Source organism: Bos grunniens, chromosome 23 (assembly GCF_055505025.1).
Source record: "Bos grunniens cultivar Pamir isolate PY7600 chromosome 23, Bosgru_T2T1.0, whole genome shotgun sequence".
NCBI classification, from domain to species: domain Eukaryota; kingdom Metazoa; phylum Chordata; class Mammalia; order Artiodactyla; family Bovidae; genus Bos; species Bos grunniens.
Window position 1 is genome coordinate 33,074,413 of NC_141187.1, and position 23,958 is coordinate 33,098,370.

The 23,958-nt window shown below is 41.3% G+C and overlaps 2 protein-coding genes and 1 non-coding gene across 10 annotated transcripts; 1 reads left to right on the forward strand and 2 right to left on the reverse strand.

The window, feature by feature from the left end:
- The first annotated feature begins 2,040 nt into the window (after positions 1 to 2,040).
- On the forward strand, positions 2,041 to 3,678 carry LOC147347494 (olfactory receptor 2M2-like). The gene has a single exon (XM_086369869.1). The coding sequence runs from the start codon at positions 2,655 to 2,657 to the stop codon at positions 3,576 to 3,578; it is 924 nt and encodes a 307-aa protein (XP_086225995.1). The 5' UTR covers positions 2,041 to 2,654; the 3' UTR covers positions 3,579 to 3,678.
- Positions 3,679 to 11,186: 7,508 nt separating this feature from the next.
- On the reverse strand, positions 11,187 to 23,725 carry ABT1 (activator of basal transcription 1). 8 transcript variants are annotated; one of them, XR_015152283.1, is made up of 5 exons: positions 23,466 to 23,725; positions 22,596 to 22,801; positions 21,954 to 22,440; positions 11,544 to 11,852; positions 11,187 to 11,357 (listed from the first exon to the last, which is right to left on the reverse strand). XR_015152283.1 is itself a non-coding variant. In XM_086369870.1 (3 exons), exons 1-3 carry the CDS (start codon positions 23,704 to 23,706, stop codon positions 22,060 to 22,062), a joined length of 828 nt encoding a protein of 275 aa, XP_086225996.1. In that variant the 5' UTR covers positions 23,707 to 23,725; the 3' UTR covers positions 19,952 to 22,059. The 8 variants fall into 8 exon arrangements, 2 of the variants coding, with proteins under 2 accessions (XP_086225996.1, XP_086225997.1); XR_015152286.1 differs by lacking the exon at positions 23,466 to 23,725 and adding an exon at positions 23,333 to 23,429; XR_015152284.1 differs by lacking the exon at positions 11,544 to 11,852.
- Positions 17,227 to 17,300, reverse strand: TRNAN-GUU (transfer RNA asparagine (anticodon GUU)). The gene has a single exon. It is a non-coding gene; the product is annotated as a tRNA-Asn (tRNA).
- Positions 23,726 to 23,958: the final 233 nt, after the last annotated feature.

Sequence of the window (23,958 nt, forward strand, 5' to 3'; positions counted from 1 at the left end):
AAAATGCAATAGAGTTCATGGGATGATGCCATTATTCTAGAGGTGGAATAAAGAAACAAACTGAAAATGTTGCAGTGGCTTGAAAAATGAAGCATTACTGTTCATGAAGGAAGTATGTTGAGACCTCACATCAGAAAATATGGATGAATGTAGAATTGTCAGAGTTTATGATGAAAAATTATGAGAAGAAACCTCTTGAGATGGTGGATATAACTTCTGGTGCAGTAGCCCAAGCCTCAATATAAATAGCTGCTATTTGTTCTGAGAATTTGGAACTTGTGGAGGATTTTAAAGAGGAGAGTGACATAACTCAATGGTATTAAAAAGAGTAATCAGAGAATATTTCATCCAGGGGATGGGAAATGATAGACTTACTTTACTGAAAATTGAATGATGCTTCTGGGAAAACAGAAGAAATTTTCAGAAGTAGTGTACCTTTCCAAAAGAGACCAACTTATCTCTATATGAAATACCATGAGAAGGTCCTCTTTGAAGCAGGAAGATGGACTACAACAGTGGTTCTCAAACATTAGCCAGCATCTAAATCACTTGCAGGCTTATTTAAACATAGTTTTGATTCAGTAGGTCGGGTGGTACCTAGGAATGTGCATTTTGAAGCACACGGAATCTTTGTCCTTCAAAAGGCATGAGGAAACTTAGGTTGAGGTTAAGTTGATCAGGGTTCTAAATTAGTATTAGTGTCTAAGTAGAGTAGACCAAAGCACATTATAGCCCTCATAGTCTCCTCCCACAAACCACACACATGAATGCTGATTTCACCACAAAATAGTGAAGGAAGGGCAATCCAGAATGGACATGCAATCTCCAGAGCAAGGAGAGTGACAGTAGAAGAAAACAGGAAAGATACTGTTTGCAAATAATACCCACAGTGCAATGATGGGTCACCTGCCATAGTCCAACATCAAAACAGGAGATGTAGTCTCTGGATAATAGAATTGCATACACATTCTACTAATGAAGAAACGAGAGCAAGGACAGGGAAATTTTGGCTGGGCTTGAAAGTTCTAAAACATTGAGGGACCCTCCTTTTTTTGGCCACACCATGTGGCATGTGGGATCTTAGTTCCCTGACCAGGGATTGAACCCCCAATCCCCTGCATGCAGTCTTAACCACTGGGCTGCCAGGGAAGTCCATGAGGGACCCTCTCTAAGAAAAAAAGAATATACAATGGTGAATAAAATACTGATAGGTCCTTCTAATGGACTTTCAGTTCAGTTCAGTTCAGTTGCCCAGTCGTGTCCAACTCTTTGCGACCCCATGAAATCGCAGCATGTCAGGCCTCCCTGTCCATCACCAACTCCTGGAGTTTACCCAAACGCACGTCCATCGAGTCGGTGATGCCATCCAGCCATCTCATCCTCTGTCATCCTCTTCTCCTCCTGCCCCCAATCCCTCCAGCATCAGGGTCCTTTCCAATGAGTCAACTCTTTGGATGAGGTGGCCAAAGTATTGGAGTTTCAGCTTCAGCATCAGTCCTTCCAATGAACACCCAGGACTGATCTCCTTTAGAATGGACTGGTTGGATCTCCTTGCAGTCCAAGGAACTCTCAAGAGTCTTTTCCAACACCACAGTTTAAAAGCATCAATTCTTAGGTGCTCAGCCTTCTTCACAGTCCAACTCTCACATCCATACATGACCACCGGAAAAACCATAGCCTTGACTAGACAAACCTTTGTTGGCAAAGTAATGTCTCTGCTTTTTAATATGCTATCTAGGTTGGTCATAACTTTCCTTCCAAGGAGTAAGCGTCTTTTAATTTCATGGCTGCAGTCACCATCTGCAGTGATTTTGGAGCCCCAGAAAATAAAGTCTGACACTGTTTCCACTATTTTCCCATCTATTTGCCATGAAGTGATGGGACCAGATGCCATGATCTTAGTTTTCTGAATGTTGAGCTTTAAGCCAACTTTTTCACTCTCCTCTTTCACTTTCAGCTTCAGTGAAATACTTCTCTGGGTAGGGAGATCTCAAGTTACTGCCCTGTCAAACTGAAACATAAATTAAAATTCTGTCTTTTTTTTTAACTTTCTCATCCACAATTAAATATTCATGATGTATAAATTACTTGCAATTATTCTGAACTGGAAGTTCATCATCTATATTATTGTATAAGTAGTAATCCTGCTTAGTCATTAAATTTGTACACAAATAAGAGTATATAAATGCAAATGTTAATATATCTTGGCAACAATAGATTATTAGTTATAGTTATTTTACTATACTATATAGGCAATGACATTAAAATGCTCTCTTCCTGTTTTAGAATTTATTACATACTTACATATGATAAGTTTATGGATATAATCCTATCTAATAATAGGTTATATGTTTCTCAATGAGTCAAATGCTCTGTCTAGATGCTGTGATTTGTATGTTTAATAATCACAACAACCCAATTAACAAGTTATTTCTACTATGTAAAGGAAGTAAAATGAAACACATAGAAATAACCTGTCAGTGGACATGCAGGTTGGTGGAACTTGAGTGTGATGAACACCACCTGACTACAAAGTCTCTACTCGTTCTTTTCCAGTCCTGACATATCATGTATGTTGGTTTATAAATATAGCACATAAGGTAATATGTAATGTTTATAACTTCTTGTGGTTCTAGATACAGAAAATATTCATCATGGAATGGGACAATCAGACATTCAACCCTGACTTCATCTTGATGGGAATGTTTAGTTACACGCCCACTCACATCTTTCTCTTCTCTCTGGTCCTGGGCATCTTCACAATGGCGCTCTTGGCAAACACTCTCATGGTCCTCCTCATCTACCTGGACACGCGGCTCCACACCCCCATGTACTTCCTCCTCAGCCAGCTCTCCCTCATGGACCTCATGATCATCTGCACCACTGTACCCAAGATGGCCCACAGCTACCTGTCTGGCAGGAAGTCCATTTCTGTAGCAGGATATGAAGCTGAGATATGTTTCTGTGTGTCCCTATGTGGTGCTGAGTGCTTCTTGCTGGCTGTCATGGCCTATGACCGCTATGTTGCCATTTGCTACCCTCTTCAGTACCCCAGTCTCATGAACTGGAACCTTTGTAGACTCATGGCTGCCTCTTCATGGTTCCTTGGTGTCTTTGATGGCATTGTTGATGTAGCTGTTACTCTGTCCTTCTCCTATTGTTCCCAAGCAATATCCCAGTTCTTCTGTGATGTCCCAGCACTCCTACATCTCTCACGCATGGATACTTCCACATTTGAAACACTTATTTTCATCTGTTGTGAAGTAATGCTCCTCCTCCGTTTGTCACTCATCAACATCTCATACACACGTGTAATTATAACCATCATTCGCATGAGTTCTGGGGAGGTTTGGCACAAGACTTTCACCATCTGTACTTCACATCTTATTGTGGTGGGGCTGTATTATGGAGTGGCTATGTTCATATATAAGAGACCCACTTCTAATCGATCCCCAGCCCAGGACAAGATGGTGTCAGCCTTCTACACCATTCTCACTCCGATGCTGAATCCCCTTATATACAGCCTCCAGAACAAAGATGTGGCCAAAGTATTCAGTAAGGTACTAGGGAAGAAGTAATCTAGAGAACAAATTGGATAATGGTTTACAGGGATTCTTTTTTCTCTCATAACTACTCTCTCTTGCACATTTATTTGTGAAAAAAATGAAGCCCCACGTGATTTAGTAACAAATACACACAGACTATATATATATGTGTGTGTGTGTGCATATATATATATAAATATATATATGTATTTACATATACATATTTGTATATAGGCTTTCCAGGTGGCGTCAATGCAGGAGACACAAGTGATGAAGGTTTGATCCCTAGGTCAGAAAGATCCCCTAGAGGAGGTTATGGCAACCCACTCCAGTAATCTTGCCTGGAGAATCTCCATGGACAGAGGAGCCTGGCGGGCTACAGTCCATGGGTCACAGAGTCAGACACAACAAAGCATGCACGCATGCTTGGTGATGTCAGCATCCTTTCTACCCCTCCTTATCCCTAAACTACTAACGCATTTTAGTAGTTCAGTTTTTTTTTTTCTTGCCTGTGCTGCACGGGTTTGTGGGATCTTATTTCTCTGACCAGGGATCGAACCCAGACCCTCAGTAGTGAAAGCACTGAGCCCTAACCACTGGACTGCCATTTTGGCAGACAGTAGATTCATAGACAATGATACGAAGTAATAGAGACATCCCAGTTTCTCATATTGGTAAGAAACATCTTGAAAAACTAGAGTACAATAATACAACCAGAATGTTGACATTGATACAGTCAAGAAACAGAACACCTTTGAAACCACGAAGATTTTTCATGTGGCCTTAAATCACACCTGCCTCACTACCTCATCCTTACCCATGGAAGACACTAAGCTCTTCTCTATTTGTGTAATTTTATCATTTTAAGAATGCCATATATGTGGGATTATACAGTTGTTTGTAACATTTTGGGATTGACTTTTTCACCTAGAGTGGTTATTTCAATATTATTTGTTGTTAAGTGAGTTATATTAATATTTTTACTTGTGGTCTTAAAATTGATTTTTCTAAAGGCAAGACAATGTGGAAGCACTATCAACTTTCATTGTTTATTAATGAGGATAATTATAATTTGTTTCTTAATAAATTGCTTGACAGTATCTCATCATTGCCTGGCGTTTATTCCTATGTAGTATCATTATGACAACTAAACTTCACTTTTTGAGTCATTAATTTCTACTTTTCTTAAAAACAGATGATGAAAATCTGTGCAGTTGATTGTCATTGCTGAGAAGTTTCACAGGGCTTATTAAGGCAAAACTTACCCCAATGAATTTCTTGGTATTCAAAAACACCGGGTCAGTTTTTGAAAAACTGCCTAGATTGAAGGGAAAAATTGTATCAAGCTTAGATACAGATATCTATCAAGCTTAGATAGAGATGAAACACAGAGTTAAATTGATGATCTTTTTCATTGTTCTCATCTCAGGGCTCATTTTGAAATAAGTGCTTGACCTGTGCAGGTGCTGTATTTGCTTATGACGCTTACAGAGGCGAAGCATCATATATCCACTGGTCCAGCACATAGAACCCAGGAAGAAGGTATTTCGAAGAACCATGAATGTGAGAAAGAACCATCTAGTTAGGTCATCCATTTATTTCCCAAATGAAGCAGGACTCTGGATAGAGATCTATTCCTTAAGGCTGTAACTGAGATTACTAAGTTAGAAGATATGAGTAGATTAAGCATCCAGATGTATAGAAAGGAATAAAAGACGTACAGTGGGTTTCTGGCTTTAAATGATGCCCAGTAAGAGCTACCAGGGTAATGGTGATGGCTTGAAGAATGCTTAAACAACTTGTCAAACAGATGGAAAGGTCACATGCTACTCTGTGTAGGCAAGCATTTGTCTTACATATAATATCATCTATGAGAGTTCTGAACCCCAAAGCTGCTCCTGCCTCAGGGATTCCTGTAGTACAAACTAGAAACATATAAACCAAAGATAAGTGGGTTATTATGAGGCATATGAACCTCTGTTTGATGCTCACAAAGAAAATATGAGGGTAGCACACAAAGAGAATGGCATTCCCCAAAACACCAAGTCCAGTTTGAAAGAGAAAAGCAATTCCCAGGATGCCATCCATTGAAATCATTCTGACATTTCATAGATTGAAGGACTTCAGGATAAACTTCTGACTGTGTGGATCACAACAAACTGTGGAAAATTCTTAGAGATGGGAATACCAGACCACCTGACCCGCCTCCTGAGAAATCCGTATGCAGGTCAAGAAGCAACAGTTAGAACTGGATATGGAACAGCAGACTGGTTCCAAATCAGGAAAGGAGTACGTCAAGGCTGTATTTTGTGACCCTGCTTATTTAATTTATATGCAGAATACATCACGTGAAATGCCAGGCAGAATGAAGCACAAGCTGGAATCAAAATTGCTGGGAGAAAGATCAATAACCTCAGATACACAGATGACACCACCCTTATAGCAGAAAGTGAAGAAGACCTAAAGAGCCTCTTGATGAAAGTGAAAGAGAGTGAAAAAGTTGGCTTAAAACTCAACATTCAGAAAACTAAGATCATGGCATCTAGTCCCATCACTTCTTGGCAAATAGACGGGGGAACAATGGAAACAGTGAGAGACTTTATTTTATTGGGCTCCAAAATCAGTGCAGATGGTGACTGCAGCCACAAAATTAAAATGTTTGCTCCTTGGAAGAAAAGCTATGACTAACCTAGATAGCATATTAAAAAGCAGAGACATTATTTTGCCAACTAAGGTCCTTCTAGTCAAAGGTATGGTTTTTCCAGTAGTCATGTATGGATGTGAGAGTTGGACTATAAAGAAAGCTCAGTGCTGAAGAAGTGATGCTTTTGAACTGTGGTGTTGAAGAAGACTCTTGAGAGTCCTTTGGACTGCAAGGAGATCCAACCAGTCAATCCTAAAGGAAATCAGTCCTGAATATTCATTGGAAGGACTGATGCTGAGGCTGAAACTCCAATACTTTGGCCACCTCATGCGAAGAGTTGACTCATTGGAAAAGACCCTGATGCTGGGAGGGATTGGGGGCAGGAGGAGAAGGGGATGGCAGATGGCTGGATGGCATCCCTGACTCAATGGACATGAGTTTGAGTAAGCTCGAGGAGTTGGTGATGGACAGGGAAGCCTGGCGCGCTGCAGTCCATGCGGTTGCAAAGAGTCAGACATGACTGAGTGATTGAACTGAACTGAATCTGTTTTTTAAAATTCCTCATTTTAGTAATTATTTCCTGTGACCTCAAGAGGCATTAAACTAGTAGAGAGTAAAGGGAGATGGAGGTGTACAAAGAAGTATTGTGTGGGTGTTAGAAGAAAAATAGTAAGTATGGGAAAAATAAGAAGAGATACAAACTATGTGTATAAGAGGAAAGTGTTAGAAAAGGAAAACATTTACAGAAGAAAGAGAAAGGGTGAGGAGGGAAAGTGGTGAACTCAGGAGAAATGGTAATGAGGAAATGACAAAAAGCAAAGTTAGGGAGGAAGTTTAGCATTGAAAAACATATCACAAGGGAAATTAAAGCCCATCAAAATGTAGTGGGAAGGGAAGAAATGAAAGAAAAGGTGCGAGTACAGTAGACTGGGATGAGAGAACCAGGCACTTAGCATGTCCTTCCTTCTTCCTTGGTGAATTGCAATTATGACCTTCAGCAATTTTCTGCTCCTTCTTCTGCCACCAGGCTACTGGTAAAGGCATAGTGATTCATTTAGGAAGATAAATATTAATAAGTGCTGTTTTGTGAGTCAATAAATTTAAGGCAGTTCACTCATGGTTTTTGGGCTCTGCATGTGAAGCAATTTCCCACACTGAACACCTTATTACTGAATGAACTGGTATGCAGAAAGCTTGAAGATTTACATGTGCATGGGTCTATTACTTTAAAGATTGAGAAAGAAATATTTAAAGATCAGTATATCATGGAACAACAGACTGGTTCCAAATAGGAAAAGGAGTACGTCAAGGCTGTATGTTGTCACCCTGCTTATTTAACTTCTATGCAGAGTACATCATGAGAAACGCTGGACTGGAAGAAACACAAGCTGGAATCAAGATTGCCAGGAGAAATATCAGTAACCTCAGATAGGCAGATGACACCACCCTTATGGCAGAAAGTGAAGAAGAACTAAAGAGCCTCTTGATGAAAGTGAAAGTGGAGAGTGAAAAACTTGGCTTAAAGCTCAACATACAGAAAACGAAGATCATGGCATCCAGTCCCATCACTTCATGGGAAATAGATGGGGAAACAGTGGAAACAGTGTCAGACTTTATTTTTTGGGCTCCAAAATCACTGCAGATGGTGACTGCAGCCATGAAATTAAAAGACGCTTACTCCTTGGAAGGAAAGTTATGACCAACCTAGATAGCATATTAAAAAGCAGAGACATCACTTTGCCAACAAAGGTCCGTCTAGTCAAAGCTATGGTTTTCCCAGTAGTCATGTATGGATGTGAGAGTTGGACTGTGAAGAAAGCTGAGAGCCAAAGAATTCATGCTTTTGAACTGTGGTGTTGGAGAAGATTCTTGAGAGTCCCTTGGACTGCAAGGAGATCCAACCAGTCCATTCTAAAGGAGATCAGTCCTGGGTGTTCATTGGAAGGACTGATGCTGAAGCTGAAACTCCAATACTTTGGCCACCTCATGCAAAGAGTTGACTCCCTGGAAAAGACTCTGATGCTGGGAGGGATTGGGGGCAGGAGGAGAAGGGAATGACAGAGGATGAGATGGCTGGATGGCATCACCGACTCAATGGACATGAGTTTGAGTAAACTCCGGGAGTTGGTGATGGACAGGGAGACCTGGCGTGCTGCAATTCATGGGGTCACAAAGAGCTGGACACGACTGAGCGATTGAACTGAACTGATATATTCCAGTGAGCTTTCCTTAATGTTCTAATCCATTGGTTAAAATAACACTGTTTAGAACACATTGTTCCACATTCCATGAGAATTCAGCATTTCTAAATAATTAAGCATTGCTAATTGTGTTGGTTGCTTTAGGGTTATTTGAAAACTGTGAAAAGAATCTTGTGAATGGGCTACATGTGGTTAAAACAATTTTCATTTTAAATGAACCATTTGTAAAAATGTGAAAGTCAAGGCAGCAACTTAGATATTTCAAACTGGTGGTCCAAGGCCTAATTTAAGAACAAGCCTGTACCGGTTTTCCATTGAGAAATATGTGAAACTAAATTTAAAATATAAATATAAAAGATAGTTTTAAGAGGAAAATTAATAGTACTGCTAGGTAGTAACCTAGTAGGTAGTAGCAGGTTAGTAGCATTGGTAGTAACCTGCTAGGAAATTACAAGTGTGATTTTGAGAATATTTAAAATTTTGGGGTCACTCAATTTTTCAAATATAAGCCTCATATTTTCCCACCCACTAGGAAGGTAGCCTCCCACTTTATCTTTTAAGGACTTTTCAAAGAGTTGTTGTTCAGTCAGTCATTCGTGTCTGACTCTTTGCAACCCCATGGACTGTAGCACACCAGGCTTCCCAATCCCTCACTATCTCTTGGAGTTTGCTCAAACTCATGTCCATCGAGTCGGTGATGCCATCCAGCCATCTCATCCTCTGTTGTCCCCTTCTCCTCCTGCCTTCCATCTTGCCCAGCATTAGGGTCTTTTCAAATGAGTCAGTTCTTCGCATCAGATGGCCAAAGTATTGGAGCCTCAGCTTCAGTATCAGTCCTTTCAATGAATATTCAGGATTGACTTCCTTCAAGATTGACTGGTTTGATCTCCTTTCTGTTCAAGGAACTCTCAAGAGTCCTCTAGCACCGCAGTTTGAAAGCATTGGTTCTTCAGCACTCAGCCTTCTTTACAGTCCAACACTCATATCCATACATGACTACTGGAAAAACCATAGCTTTGACTAGACAGACTTTTTTGGGCAAAGTGATGTCTCTGCTTTTTAATACGTTGTCTAGGTTTGTCATAGCTTTTCTTTCAAGGAGCAAGCATCTTTTAATTTCATGACTGAAGTCACTGTCCTCAATGATTTTAGAGTACCAAAAAATAAAGTCTCTAACTGTTTCCATTGTTTCCCCATCTACTTGCCATGAGGTGATAGGACCAGATGCCATAATCTGAGTTTCTTGAATGTAGAGTTTCAAACCAACTTTTTCATTCTCCTCTTTCACCTTCATCAAGATGCTCTTTAGTTCCTCTTCACTTTTTACCATTAGGGTGGTGTCATCTTCATATCCGAGATTATTGATTTCTTCCGGCAATCTCCCGGCAATCTTCCAGCCTGTGATTCATCCAGCCCAGCATTTCACATGATGTACTCTGCATATAAGTTAAATAAGCAGAGTGACAATACACAACATTGATTTACTCCTTGCCTAATTTTGAACCAGTCCATTGTTCCACATCTGTTTCTATGCTTCTTGACCTGCGCTCAGGTTTCTCAGGAAGCAGGTAAGGTGATCTGGCATTCCCATCTCTTGAAGAATTTTTCACCATTTGCTGTGATCCACACAAAGAAAGGTTTTATTTTAGTGTGATCAATGAAGCAGATGTTTTCCTGGAATTCCTTTGCTTTCTCTATGACCCAGTGAATGTTGGCAATTTGATCTCTGGTTACTCTACCTTTGCTAAATCCAGCTTGTACATCTGCATGTTCTCGGTTCACATACTGCTGAAATCTAGCTTGAAGGATTTTGAGCATAACCTTACTAGCATGTGAAATGAGCACAATTGTGCAGTAGTTTGAATATTCTTTGGCATTGCCCTTCTTTGGGACTGGAATGAAAACTGACCTTTTTCAGTCCTGTGGCCACTGCTAAGTTTTCTAAATTTGCTGACATAGGTAAAGATGGTCAAAAATAAAGTAAGTCCTGAGGAGGTAATGTACAACATGCTGATTTTTGTTAAAAGAGGTTACACTGAAAATATACTAAAATGGACAGTATGTTGGGTCATAATTGAAGCCTCGCTTCAAAGGACCAGAAGCATTCACTTTGCTATTGGTTACAGTGCATTATACTAGAAATCAATAATAAAAAGGTAATCAGATCATCTATACCTGCTTGGAAATTATGGAACATACTCCTAAATAACACGTGTCAAAACAGAAACCACAATAAAAAATAAATATTTTTACTCAATTATATAGGCACATCATATTAAAATTTGTGGATGGTGCAAAAGAAAAAGGAAATTTTATAGATGTGAATGCACTTCAGAACATAAGAATGCCTGAAAATATGTAGACTAATCTTCCATCTCAAAAAAACTGAGCAAAAGAATAGGAACTCAAACTCAAAGGAAACACAAGCAAAACAAAAAGGGATGCACAAGAAAACAAACATACAGTGGGAGATAATTAACAAAGCACCAAGAATGGCTCTTTGAAATACATTCTTGTCAAATGCAAATAAAATAGTCACCAAAGTAGACCATGTCCTGAGCCATCAAATGAGTATCTGTAAATTTAAAATTGAAATTTCACAAAATACCAAATTAGAAATCAACAACAAACATACCAAAAATTTACAGATATTTGGAAATAAAAAATAACCCATGGGTCAAGGAATAAGTCAAGTGAGAATGAAAATATTTAAACTATAAGATAATAGAAGGATAACATAATAAAATCCACAAAAGAAAATACACATACAAAATTGTATGAAGGAAAACACAGAGCTCTGAAGAGAAATTTATTTATTTTTTAAATTTATTTGGCTGTGCCAGTTCTTAGTCACAGCATGCAAACTCTTATTTGTGGCATGTGGGTTCTAGTTCCCTGACCGGAGATCAAACCCAGGTCCGCTGCAGTGGGAGACTGAGTGTTAGCCACTGGACCATCAGGGATGTCCTGAAATGAGAAATTTAAAAGTCAGGGATCCGTTTCCACATTAATCAGATAGAAAAAAGAAAAAATTCAAACCAAAACAGTAGAAGAAAGGAAAGAGTAACACTAAGAGAGTGAAAAATAATTAAAATATAATAGCAAAATAGGGAAAATGAACAAAATAAAAAATCGTTAGTAAATTTGACAAACCTCTAGCAAGCTGTTGGGAAAGTAGCTGGATGCCCCATGAGTCCTGATGTGCCAAGTTTTCTCTGCTTGAAAAAACTTTGGTCACCCTCCTGAACCTTCTCCTAGGCCCGTCTGTGCACTCGCTTGTGCACTCGCTTGAGAATTCCAGTTTTAGCAAGAACAGTGTGTGTCAATTTAACCAGAAATCCACCACCATGACCTGTGATTGCCCTCAATTTCTGATCCATTTCCTCATCCTCCATCATCCCCCAGGTGATGTCCGATCTCTGAGGATACAATAAACCTGGATCTACAGGTGTTTCATAAAATCTGGAAAATGGAACAAATGTTTTGTCAATGCAGAGTGGAGAGCTGTCACCCTAGAATACAGAACGTACCAGAGAATAGTCCCTCTAGTGACAGAATCTAACAGAAAACCAGCCAGCAAAGGGGAAATGTGTTTTGCAGAATCACAGCCCAAGCATCCCCAAAGTGCAACACACAATTGGGATCTATGAGATTCATATCATATATTTTTATGCTAAGCTCACGTGCTTATATGAGTTTTCCTATTCTAGATTACCCTACTGAAAAGATTTTTAAATCTTATTTCCAAACTTTATTACATGGGTAACATTATGTCTTTACATATTTTCTGTAAAGTAAATTCAATAGAATTATTTCGCATGTCTTCTATCTATTCTTTTATTCCCTTGGGCTTCAGATCCAAATCTGAGTATCTAGACCTGTCTCAGTTACTGAGAACTTAGAGATTTTCTGCTTATCCCTTTAAACCATGATTCTCAGAGTTTCTTCTACACCCTAATTTATCATGCTATTTTTGATAATAACTTTTAAAACCAACTAAAATATATTAGGTGAACATCAAGCTACTCTCACATCTGTCGATGAATTATAGTAAATAATATTTATGACCTAGAAACATGACCCTTGCACTTCTAAATTTCTCCAATGAACTGGACTGTTCATATCAGACTCCCACTTAAAGTTTCTTTATAGAAGACTGCTGCTGCTGCTAAGTCACTTCAGTCGTGTCCGACTCTGTGCGACCCCATGGACAGCAGCCCACCAGGCTCCCCCATCCCTGGGATTCTCCAGGCAAGAACACTGGAGTGGGTTGTCATTTCCTTCTCCAATGCAGCAAAGTGAAAAGTGAAAGAGAAGTCGCTCAGTCATGTCCGACTCTTAGCAACGCCATGGACTGCAGCCCACCAGGCTCCTTCGTCCATGGGATTTTCCAGGCAAGAGTACTGGAGTAGGGTGCCATTGCCTTCTCCATTATAGAAGACTAGTTAACAATAAATTCTACATTTATACTATCTCTATGGGGATGTAATGGACATAATGTAACATGGGATTAATATTTAGACATGCCAAAACACTAAGATTTAAAATTCAATCAAGCTTCCATTTGATCTAAATTTATAACCACTTAACTAAGTGAAGTAATTGAGAATTACTTTATGTAAGGGAACAAAGATTCCTGGCTGTTTCCAGACCTTTGGAACGAATTTTTTATTTTAAGGTTCAACTAACCCTAAGGATGAATTACTTTTATTTTCAAAGTTTTCAAATACATGCAGAAATCCAGTGGTCAAGGGAGAATAACTCGTCATCATAAAGGGAGAATGTGTTGGGTCCAGGAAATCACCTGAGGGAACAAACTTTTGTCAGTGTATGTTTTCCAAAGAAGGGGTAGCAAATGGAAGTCTTTGGACCACGAAATGTCCCTGTGATTCTTGAGAATGTTTAGCACTCTGGTTGTGAAATAGTAGAGCTATGCTTAAGCCAGCTCTGCTTTCAGGTGGGAGAGATGCTCCTAAATTGAGAACATCTTCATGGCATTTCTATTGGGCTCTATTTCTAAAGATGATGGACCATGTACTTTATCAATTTAAGCTGTATTAAAAACTCCTGAAGCTTCCTGAAGATTCAGAAAGTCTGCCAGTCAGGAACCTTTTTCAAAGAAGATCTGGATCAGGAATCATCCTTTGAAGATAATTTGCTTCTGATCCTAGGATTCTTCAGGTTCTCACAGGGCAACTTTGGGCTCTGGATTTCTCGGCCAATCCAAGTTAAACTTCATCCTTCCTTGGTGATCTCATACTTCAGAAGATCTCTGTCACCGTAGGCCTTTCTGAAGTGCCTCCTTTAGAAAAGGCGCCTGTGGATCCTCTTCTAAAGTCACATGTGATCTTGATTTCAATATAGTTTTCATCTGTTTCTCTGCCTCCCTCTCTCTCCATGTCTGTCACTTGTACTGATTTGTACTGTGTTCTTCCGTCTCTCTCCGTGTCTCAGATTCCCTCACTGAGGTCCCCATAAGTCATACACTGGTCCCTGTATACAGCAGAGGGGCATGAAAATATTTGTCTCTTCAGATTGGTCTCTCACGCACCAGCAGACACCTTTAACTTACTGATTTCCTGAGACACCTTCACTCTATCCCTCAGTTATTCAGTGAAACTTTTCCAAAGACAACTCTAGGAAACATTTGGTAAGATTTTCACTTAATAAGTAAAGATTTTCAGAACCTGATAGGGAATCAGAATCAGAAAGTAAATAAACCCACGGACAAAGTTCCTAACAGATCACAAGGGAATGGCAAACCACTTCAGTATTCTTGCCTTGAGAACCCCATGAACAGTATGAAAAGGCAAAATGATAGGATACTGAAAGAGGAACTCCCCAGGTCAGTAGGTGCCCAATATGCTACTGGAGATCAGTGGAGAAATAACTCCAGAAAGAATGAAGGGATGGAGCCAGAGCAAAAAGAATACCTAGCTGTGGATGTGACTGGTGATAGAAGCAAGGTCCGATGCTGTAAAGAGCAATATTGCATAGGAATCTGGAATGTCAGGTCCATGAATCAAGGCAAATTGGAAGTGGTCAAACAAGAGATGGCAAGAGTGAATGTCGACATTCTAGGAATCAGCAAACTGAAATGGACTGGAATGGGTGAATTTAACTCAGATGACCATTATATCTACTACTGCAGGCAGGAATCCCTCAGAAGAAATGGAGTAGCCATCATGGTCAACAAGAGTCTGAAATGCAGTACTTGGATGCAATCTCAAAAACGACAGAACGATCTCTGTTCGTTTCCAAGGCAAATCATTCAATATCACAGTAATCCAAGTCTATGCCCCAACCAGTAACACTGAAGAAGCTGAAGTTGAACGGTTCTATGAAGACCTACAAGACCTTTTAGAACTAACACCCCAAAAAGATGTCCTTTTCATTATAGGGGACTGGAATGCAAAAGTAGGAAGTCAAGAAACACCTGGGGTAACAGGCAAATTTGGCCTTGGAATACGGAATGAAGCAGGGCAAAGACTAATAGAGTTTTGCCAAGAAAATGCACTGGTCAGAACAAACACCCTCTTCCAACAACACAAGAGAAGACTCTATACATGGACATCACCAGATGGTCAACACCGAAAGCAGATTGATTATATTCTTTGCAGCCAAAGATGGAGAAGCTCTATACAGTCAGCAAAAACAAGACCAGGAGCTGACTGTAGCTCAGACCATCAACTCCTTATTGCCAAATTCAGACTGAAATTGAAGAAAGTAGGGAAAACCACTAGACCATTCAGGTATGACCTAAATCAAATCCCTTATGATTATACAGTGGAAGTGAGAAATAGATTTAAGGACCTAGATCTGATAGATAAGAGTGCCTGATGAACTGTGGAATGAGGTTCATGACATTGTGCAGGAGACAGGGATCAAGACCATCCCCATGGAAAAGAAATGCAAAAAAGCAAAATGGCTGTCCGGGGAGGCCTTACAAATAGCTGTGAAAAGAAGAGAGGTGAAAGGCAAAGGAGAAAAGGAAAGATAGAAACATCTGAATGCAGAGCTCCAAAGAATAGAAAGAAGAGATAAGAAAGCCTTCTTCAGCGATCAATGCAAAGAAATAGAGGAAAACAACAGAATGGGAAAGACTAGAGATCTCTTCAAGAAAATCAGAGATACCAAAGGAACATTTCATGCAAAGATGGGCTCGATAAAGGACAGAAATAGTATGGACCTAACAGAAGCAGAAGATATTATGAAGAGATGGCAAGAATACACAGAAGAACTGTACAAAAAAGATCTTCACGACCCAGATAATCATGATGGTGTGATCACTGACCTAGAGCCAGACATCCTGGAATGTGAAGTTAAGTGGGCCTTAGAAAGCATCACTACGAACAAAGCTAGTGGAGGTGATGGAATTCCAGTGGAGCTATTCCAAATCCTGAAAGATGATAGTGTGAAAGTGCTGCAGCACTCAATAATGCCAGCAAATTTGGAAAACTCAGCAGTGGCCACAGGACTGGAAAAGGTCAGTTTTCATTCCAATCCCAAAGAAAGGCATGTCAAAGAACACTCAAACTACCGCACAATTGCACTCATCTCACACGCTAGTAAAGTAATGCTCAAAATTCTCCAAGCCAGGCTTCAGCAATATGTGAACCGTGAACTTCCTGATGTTCAAGCTGGTTTTAGAAAAGGCAGAGGAACCAGAGATCAAATTGCCAACATCCGCTGGATCATGGAAAAAGCAAGAGAGTTCCAAAAAACATCTATTTCTGCTTTATTGACTATGTCAAAGCCTTTGACTGTGTGGATCACAACAAACTGTGGAAAATTCTGAAAGAGATGGGAATACCAGAGCACCCGATCTGCCTCTTGAGAAATTTGTATGCAGGTCAGGAAGCAACAGTTAGAACTGGACATGGAACAACAGACTGGTTCCAAATAGGAAAAGGAGTACGTCAAGGATGTATATTGTTACCCTGCTTATTTAACTTATATGCAGAGTACATCATGAGAAATGCTGGACTGGAAGAAACACAAGCTGCAATCAAGATTGCCGGGAGAAATATCAAGAACCTCAGATATGCAGATGACATCACCCTTATGGCAGAAAGTGAAGAGGAACTCAAAAGCCTCTTGATGAAATTGAAAGTGGAGAGTGAAAAAGTTGGCTTAAAGCTCAACATTCAGAAAATGAAGATCATGGCACCCGGTCCCATCACTTCATGGGAAATAGATGGGGAAACAGTGTCAGACTTTATTTTTCTGGGCTCCAAAATCACTGCAGATGGTGATTGCAGCCATGAAATTAAAAGACGCTTACTCCTTGGAAGGAAAGTTATGACCAACCTAGATAGCATATTCAAAAGCAGAGACATTACTTTGCCAACAAAGGTCTATCCGGTCAAGGCTATGGTTTTTCCTGTGGTCATGTATGGATGTGAGAGTTGGACTATGAAGGAAGCTGAGCACCGAAGAATTGATGCTTTTGAACTGTGGTGTTGGAAAAGACTCTTGAGAGTCCCTTGGACTGCAAGGACATCCAACCAGTCCATTCTGAAGGAGATCAGCCCTGGGATTTCTTTGGAAGGAATGATGCTAAAGCTGAAACTCCAGTACTTTGGCCACCTCATGCGAAGAGTTGAGTCATTGGAAAAGACTCTGATGCTGGGAGGGATTGGGGGCAAAAGGAGAAGGGGACGACAGAGGATGAGATGGCTGAATGGCATCACTGACTCGATGGACGTGAGTCTGAATGAACTCCGGGAGTTGGTGATGGACAGGGAGGCCTGGCATTTTGCGATTTATGGGGTTGCAAAGAGTCGGACACAACTGAGCGACTGATCTGACCTGAACAAATCACATCCGTCAAAGCCGGCCCTGGGTGGGCTTGAACCACCAACCTTTTGGTTAACAGCCAAAGGTGCTAACTGATTGCGCCACAGAGCCAGACACTATAGAGTTTCTTTTCCAAGGATGTTATTTTTTGTTTAAACTGTATATAACATTTTAGAAATGCATCTTTTGCTGGGTAATAATACAGATATTATACCTAGTAGAGAAAAAGTGGAGTGTCAATTAAGTGGGCTGGGATGCGTAACTGTTGTTTACCCAAACATGAGCTTATTCTAAGGAAAGACATCCAGACAGAACTTATTCTCATTTCAGTGAGAGAGTTTTCGCTAATAATTCAATTGACGAAAAACCCCTCGAAGGATTCCGTAGACACGAAGATAAATTAAATGGGAAAGACACGAGTAAGAGCAACAAAGATGGGTAAATAATTTAGAAGAAAATCTGTTGTTAAGTTTTCCAATAGAAAGTTGGAAAAGTTGAGGGGAAACAAATGACCATCACAAAAGCCAAGCCTACCAAGTTGTTCCTTGAAAAGAATTCAGGCGAGGGCTTCCTTTAGGTGAGTAGTTTGGGCACTTTCACATTTAGTTAAGTGAAAGCCATAACTCTGGTCTCCATTGTCTTATTATTTCATATTAACTAGTGCTTTATTATGAATTTCTGTCCTGAATGTTCAAATGGGTGCAATAGTATCAATAAAATGTACCTAAAAGTGCACGGCATTTTTCATTAGGTTGTTTATTTTCTCTTTATATATATAGTACATATTATATAAATATATAAAAATATATTTAAAATATAGACCCTTAACTCAATCACACACAGTAGCTCACGGGTGGGATGAGTGGGCAGGAACTGACAAGAGTCCCAGTTATTCTCAGGTCCCTTGAGACCAGTCCTGGGTCACTGCCTGGTCTTCGCCCTGGAAGCTGCCACCCATTGAAGCCCTCACCCACTGAAGCCCTTGTACACCAGATGTGCTTCTCAAACACATTTTCTTGTCCTTCCCTCCCCTTTTACCCTTCCCCTGTGGTTTCTAGGGTAATTCCAACCACTCCCTCCCATATCCTGCAGTATCCTGAGACACAACTGGTGTTTGTGCCTGCGCCAGGCTCCTTTGTAAGTTCTTCTGCATCCTCCTGAGTGATTTCACGCCTGAGAGGGGAGGCTGAGGAAAGGGAAAGCCAAAACACTTTACATTGCTGTTCACGGAAGCTTAGTTCAAGTCTCACAGGTATTCCGCATTTTAACATATTAAAAAAAAAATTAGAGCCTAGAAAAGCAAACTCTTTAACCGATTACTTTCCATTTCATTCCCCCTGGCTGAGTTTATTACTCAAATCGCTTTGTGTGTGGTGAAGGAAATGGCAACCCACTCCAGTATTCTTGCCTGGAGAATCCTAGGGACAGAGGAGCCTGGTGGGCTGCCGTCTATGGAACCACACAGAGTCGGACACGACTGAAGTGACTTAGCAGCAGCAGCAGCAGCAGCAGCAGCTTTGTGTGGGTATGAGAATGGTGGACACATTTACCAAAAAGGAAGAAAATTACCACTTCTGCTGGGAGTTGGAGGTGGGACTCCCTCTTAAAGGTTGGGAAATCTAATTAACACAGAATCTTCCTCTGCTGAGGATAGGGTCACATCAAATAAACCCATCTAAGTTGAAAGCATCTGTAATTCCAAAATGCATTTAATATACCTAACCTACTGAACAGCGTAACGTAGCCTGGTGGTGGTGGTTTAGTTGCCAAATCTATCAGACTAGGCTTCTCTGTCCATGGGATTCTCCAGGCAAGAATACTGGAGTGAGTTGCCATTTCCTTTTCCAGGGGATCTTCCTGACCCAGGAATCAAAGCCGGGTCTCCTGCATTGCAGGCAGATGATTTACCAACTCTACCCTAAATGTGCTCAGAACACTTTCATTAGTTGGGCAAAATCTAACCTAAAGCCTATTTCATAACTGTGTTGATTATCTCATATTATTTATTGAATACTGTACTGAGAGTGAAAAGTAATCATTTACCCTTATGATTGAATGGCTGCCCAGCTCCAGGAGAGTATCACACCACTTATCAATGGCACTAGCCATGGAAAAGATCAAAATTCAAAATTGGAAGTAGTTTCTACTGAATGTGCAACACCTTTGCACTGAAGATAAAAAATTAAACACTGAACCATTTTAAGTCAGGGACCACAAGCAATCCACTGAAACATTAACTCTTAGGGAAACGGCACATTCCTGAGGCTTAGACAAAGGGTTTTTCCCCTTTCAACTCTATAGTATTGTTACAAGACTACTTCCAGAGATATGAAGAACAATGTAAAAGTAAACTGAGGAAGAGTGCTTTGTGATTTTTGGACATTTTCAGGAATTTCATATGCCTGGACACACCTATCAAGAGCCCTCCTACTCTCTTTAGCAGAATCCCATTCCTCATCTTACCAATTTATCATTTTCTGCAAATGCAGGGTCCTACCTTCTTGGATGGTGTGTAACTAAGTTGATTCAAAGAATTCATTGCAACAATAGGTTCCTAACTTAGTCTAACAGTCTAATTATATAGGGGATGGTTGAGTGCTGTATCACCCAGTTTGCAACACTTGGTATTAGATTAATCCATTCATATTTGCAGTAACTCTTCACTATATGTCACATGATGTTCATGCAATAAACATTTACCATATACACATAGGCAAAGCAACTGGGGAAGATGCTGGTAATAAAAAACATTAAGGAGCAACTTGTGTCACATATAAGCCTAATTTTAATGATGGAAATGTGGAGATGATATGATTTTGTATGCTTGTGTATTAAACAAGTTAACTCATATAAAAAACTTAAGCATTGTTCAAATGGGGACAAAACTGGAAGTATAAAAAAGGTATTTTCCTTTCAAAGGGCTTAGAAGTGAGGGAATCACAATTATAGTTCCTGGGAAATCGATTTCCTTCCACCCATTCTTATTTTCATTTTTCACTCCACTTGTGACTTACCCACCCATAGGTTTGAGCTCTACATGCAGAACTGTTTAAACTTGAGACTGAAATGCTGACTTTGAATATCCTTATATATAACATCAATCTGGAAACACAAGTTCATTCATTCAAAAAATTGAGCCCTACGTGTGTTTTACTGTTAGTAACTTAAGTTTCTTCATCTTCGTATTCTCTATGTAGGAGAAGTGACAACAGATACTCAGAACTTTGAATAAATGAATATAACAGCTTGTCAGATTCTGAAACTGGATCTTCCTGGTTCACATGGAAGACATCATGAAGAGTCCACATGGAATAAACCCACATGAAATGAGCACAGATGTGTTTGTGTGCTGAGTTTTGAGGACTGTGAAAAATGTTACACCTAACAGATCATAATTCATTTCTTTCCTCCCAAATAAACTGCACTTATCAAGTTGAGATCTTAACAAAATTTGGTTATTTAGAGCCAAAGTAGGTGAATCCACTTGACCCAAAGAACACAATGATAATTACATTGATGACAGTTAAGCAGAAAGAACAAAAAGAACCTAAGAAAATAAATGGCACAAACAAAACTCAAATGACTTTACTATTATTGCTCTAACACTTCCTGTAAGTTTAAAAGCCAGAATTTTAGTCTATTATGAGGCTGTGTATAGATATTTTTCAGTTTTTTGTTGACATCTCAGTTTTCATTTCCCATCAGTGGCTTACATGCATTCTATCACCTCCAGAGCTGCTTTGCATGTTGTTTGTGAACCTTCCCTTGTCTAAGCGTAGACAAAATGTATAAATGCACCAGAAGGACATTATGTGTGCACAACTACCTCCTAGGCTTTGCCCACCTTCACAACAGTCTGAACCCAACACGTCATCCATGGAGTTTTGTTTGCAATTATAGGAGTTTATCAGGCTCTTTCAGACTTTGGTTCACTTCTCAGGATGTTGCTGACTTTCCCAGATAGAATCAATCAGGCCTTCTCATGGCCTCACTCTACCTCTTATATACATCTGGCATGATGCCTACAGTACTTCTATACATTTATTTCTTAAACATCTGTCTTTTTTAGCAGTCTATAAGACTTACACCAAGAGCCATGTGTCCTCATATAGTGACTTAGTAAACGTTGAATTAAATAAGTGTTAACAACAAGGCCTAAGAAACTGATTAGATAGGTAAATGTTGAATTAGGTAAGTGTTAACAACATGGCCTAAGAAACTGATTAGATGGAAAACTATCCAGGTTAAAACGGAGGGAGGTATCCTGTGTCCAGAAGATGGAGCGAAGGTGGGTGAATTCTGTCCAACACACAAGTTGGAACTTATCCAATGACCATCTCCACCCCCCCACGCCATAAACTACAAAGGCATGTTAAAAATATGTATTTACATATATCTTTTTCTATTCTATAAATATATTTTGAAGGTGGCTCCCAAGCCACTCTAGCCCATTAACCCCTGTCCCTATTAATCTTTTCTAAACAAAAAGGATGTTGCTGCTGCCCAATAATGTGGTTGGTAAACAGCTGTCTGGACTAGCCATTATCACTCTAATTCAAGGTAAAGGCTGTTCCTGGGGCCAGAAAGTAGGACTTTTAAAGGGTCCCAGTGGGCAGAAGGCAGGAAGCCAAGAACTGAACAAGGTAAAACAGACATGAGCAGACTAGCATAATCATGCTGGTAAGAACTAAGTGCCTCAGCCAGGCATGTACAGGAGCTGGAAGGAGGAAGAGGAGAGGCCTACAAAACTTCTGAGGAACTCACCAGACTCCTGGTTTGAGAAACACAACAGAAAGTCCGCCTGGGTAGTCATTATAAGGTAGACAGGACGCTGGGCTGGGCTAGGAGGTGGAAGGGGCCTCTCTGACCCTCAAGAGTTCCTGGCCGGTGAGGAGTTCCCCCTGCTTTCTGAGGGTGTAGGGGCTCCAAAGATCTTGGCAAGAAGCCCTCGGTTGGAGCGGGCCTGGTCCTGAGCGTTAGCCAGGCGAGCTCGTTCACGCCCCCCTGGCCGAGCTGCCTTCCGGGCCCTCATCTCCTGCTCAGTAGGACGCTGGGCAAAGGCCCAGGAACCATTCGGGCGGGTAGAGTCCCCATCAGCCGCAAGAAAACGCTGTCCGCGCTCCACACTTCGAAGATAGAAGTCAGTCTCACGCTTGGCCTGGGCAACCTCAGCCCTCAGACGCTGCCTGCGCACCTGGCGCTCAAAAGCAAGATGCTCGCTGAGGTGGGACCAGGTAAAACGGTGCAGGTACTGTGGACAGGAAAACAAGAAAAGATCTGAGTAAGGCAGATCACAGATGGGGAGTTGATGGAAGGGATGGGCGCCAAAAAGATGATAAGGGTGCGTGGGCTGTGGCCGCGAAGGCGAGAGGGTGAGTGGTGCGGTAGACAAGCCAATCCCCTCACCTTGAGGTTCCACAGATCATAACGGAAGGGGCTGCGCCTGCGGGAGCCCATGGGCGTGTTGTGAAGACTGACCGCCACACGCTTGGCTACTCGCTTGTCCCGGAACTCCACCCAGCCCTCCGTGTAGTCCTTGCTGTACTTGGACCGCTTTTTCCCTCCGGCGGCGGAGGCAGCTGCTGCCTTCTTCTTGCGCTTCACGAACCCGTCTGGAGTCCAAGACAAAGCAGTGGTCAAAGAGGCCCATACAGCATCCACTCAACAGCACCTCCCACTCACCAATTCTCCAGACCTCCCCGCAGGCCAGGATCCCACCTTGTCTTTGCCCATAAGTGGCTAACTGTATAGTCCACACTTTACCCCTCATCTAAACTCAACCTTTTCCTCAAATGTTAATTCTTTTATCATTACGTCTGCCCTAATCGTTCTATTTAAAACCTGCACAGGCCCCCAACCCCAATTAGTGACTGAATGGGAGTTGGGCGCGGCCTATCATATATTGTTTCTTGACCTGGGCCTCGACATGACAAAGAGGTACGTTCAGTTTTGTGGAAAAATCACTGAGATTTTAATTCAGGCCTACTCATTTAACAAACTGGTAAATTCGCCTCAAGAAAGTAGGGTGGGCGGAGCCGAGATTAGAATCCAAAAATTAGCGAAAAATTTAGGCTCAGCTAGGTATACAAAGCTACCCACATTCTGCATTTCAGCCTTCTAAAACGTGCGCGTCACCTACTTACCAAAGAAAAGAGACGCAGGTCCCCGGCTCCGTCAGCGCCTCCAAGCACGGCTGAGGCAACAAAACACGCACTGTGTATTCAGTGCCAGCGAGTACCACCCCTCTTCCCTCACCATCAAGGCCTGAGCACTTACCCTCAGCCTGGAAAAAAACACGCCCGACCTCCCCGTAGGCGCTGAGAAGGTTCCGTACGTGTAAAGGCCTAAAGCGGGGCGGGATGTGGCCCAGGTACACAATGCCCGGCACTACCCGTTTCTTGCTGCCACCAGCCGCGTCTTCAGATTCCTCCTGTTCCTCCTCTGCCTCTAGTTTCTGGTCACTCCCTTCCAGAGGTCCCAGCTCCGCGCCGCCCAGCTCCAAACCCTCTACCTCCATGCTTGCCGATACGTAAGACAGGGCAGCCGTAAAGCGCCGCGCCTCTGACGCACTCGTGTGCGACAGCCTGCGTTTGGTGGGCGGGGCCGGCTCGAGTGACGTCAAACTAAAAGAAAGGACTCTGCCGGAAAGTGCAGGAACTAGCGGAAAGGGCGGAAGTAGGCAGGGTCAGCCGCGAGATACAAAGTATGAGAGCCTTTGACTCCCGAGCTGAAGAGACAAAGGCGAGGTAGACCCTCCAGCATAATTTAT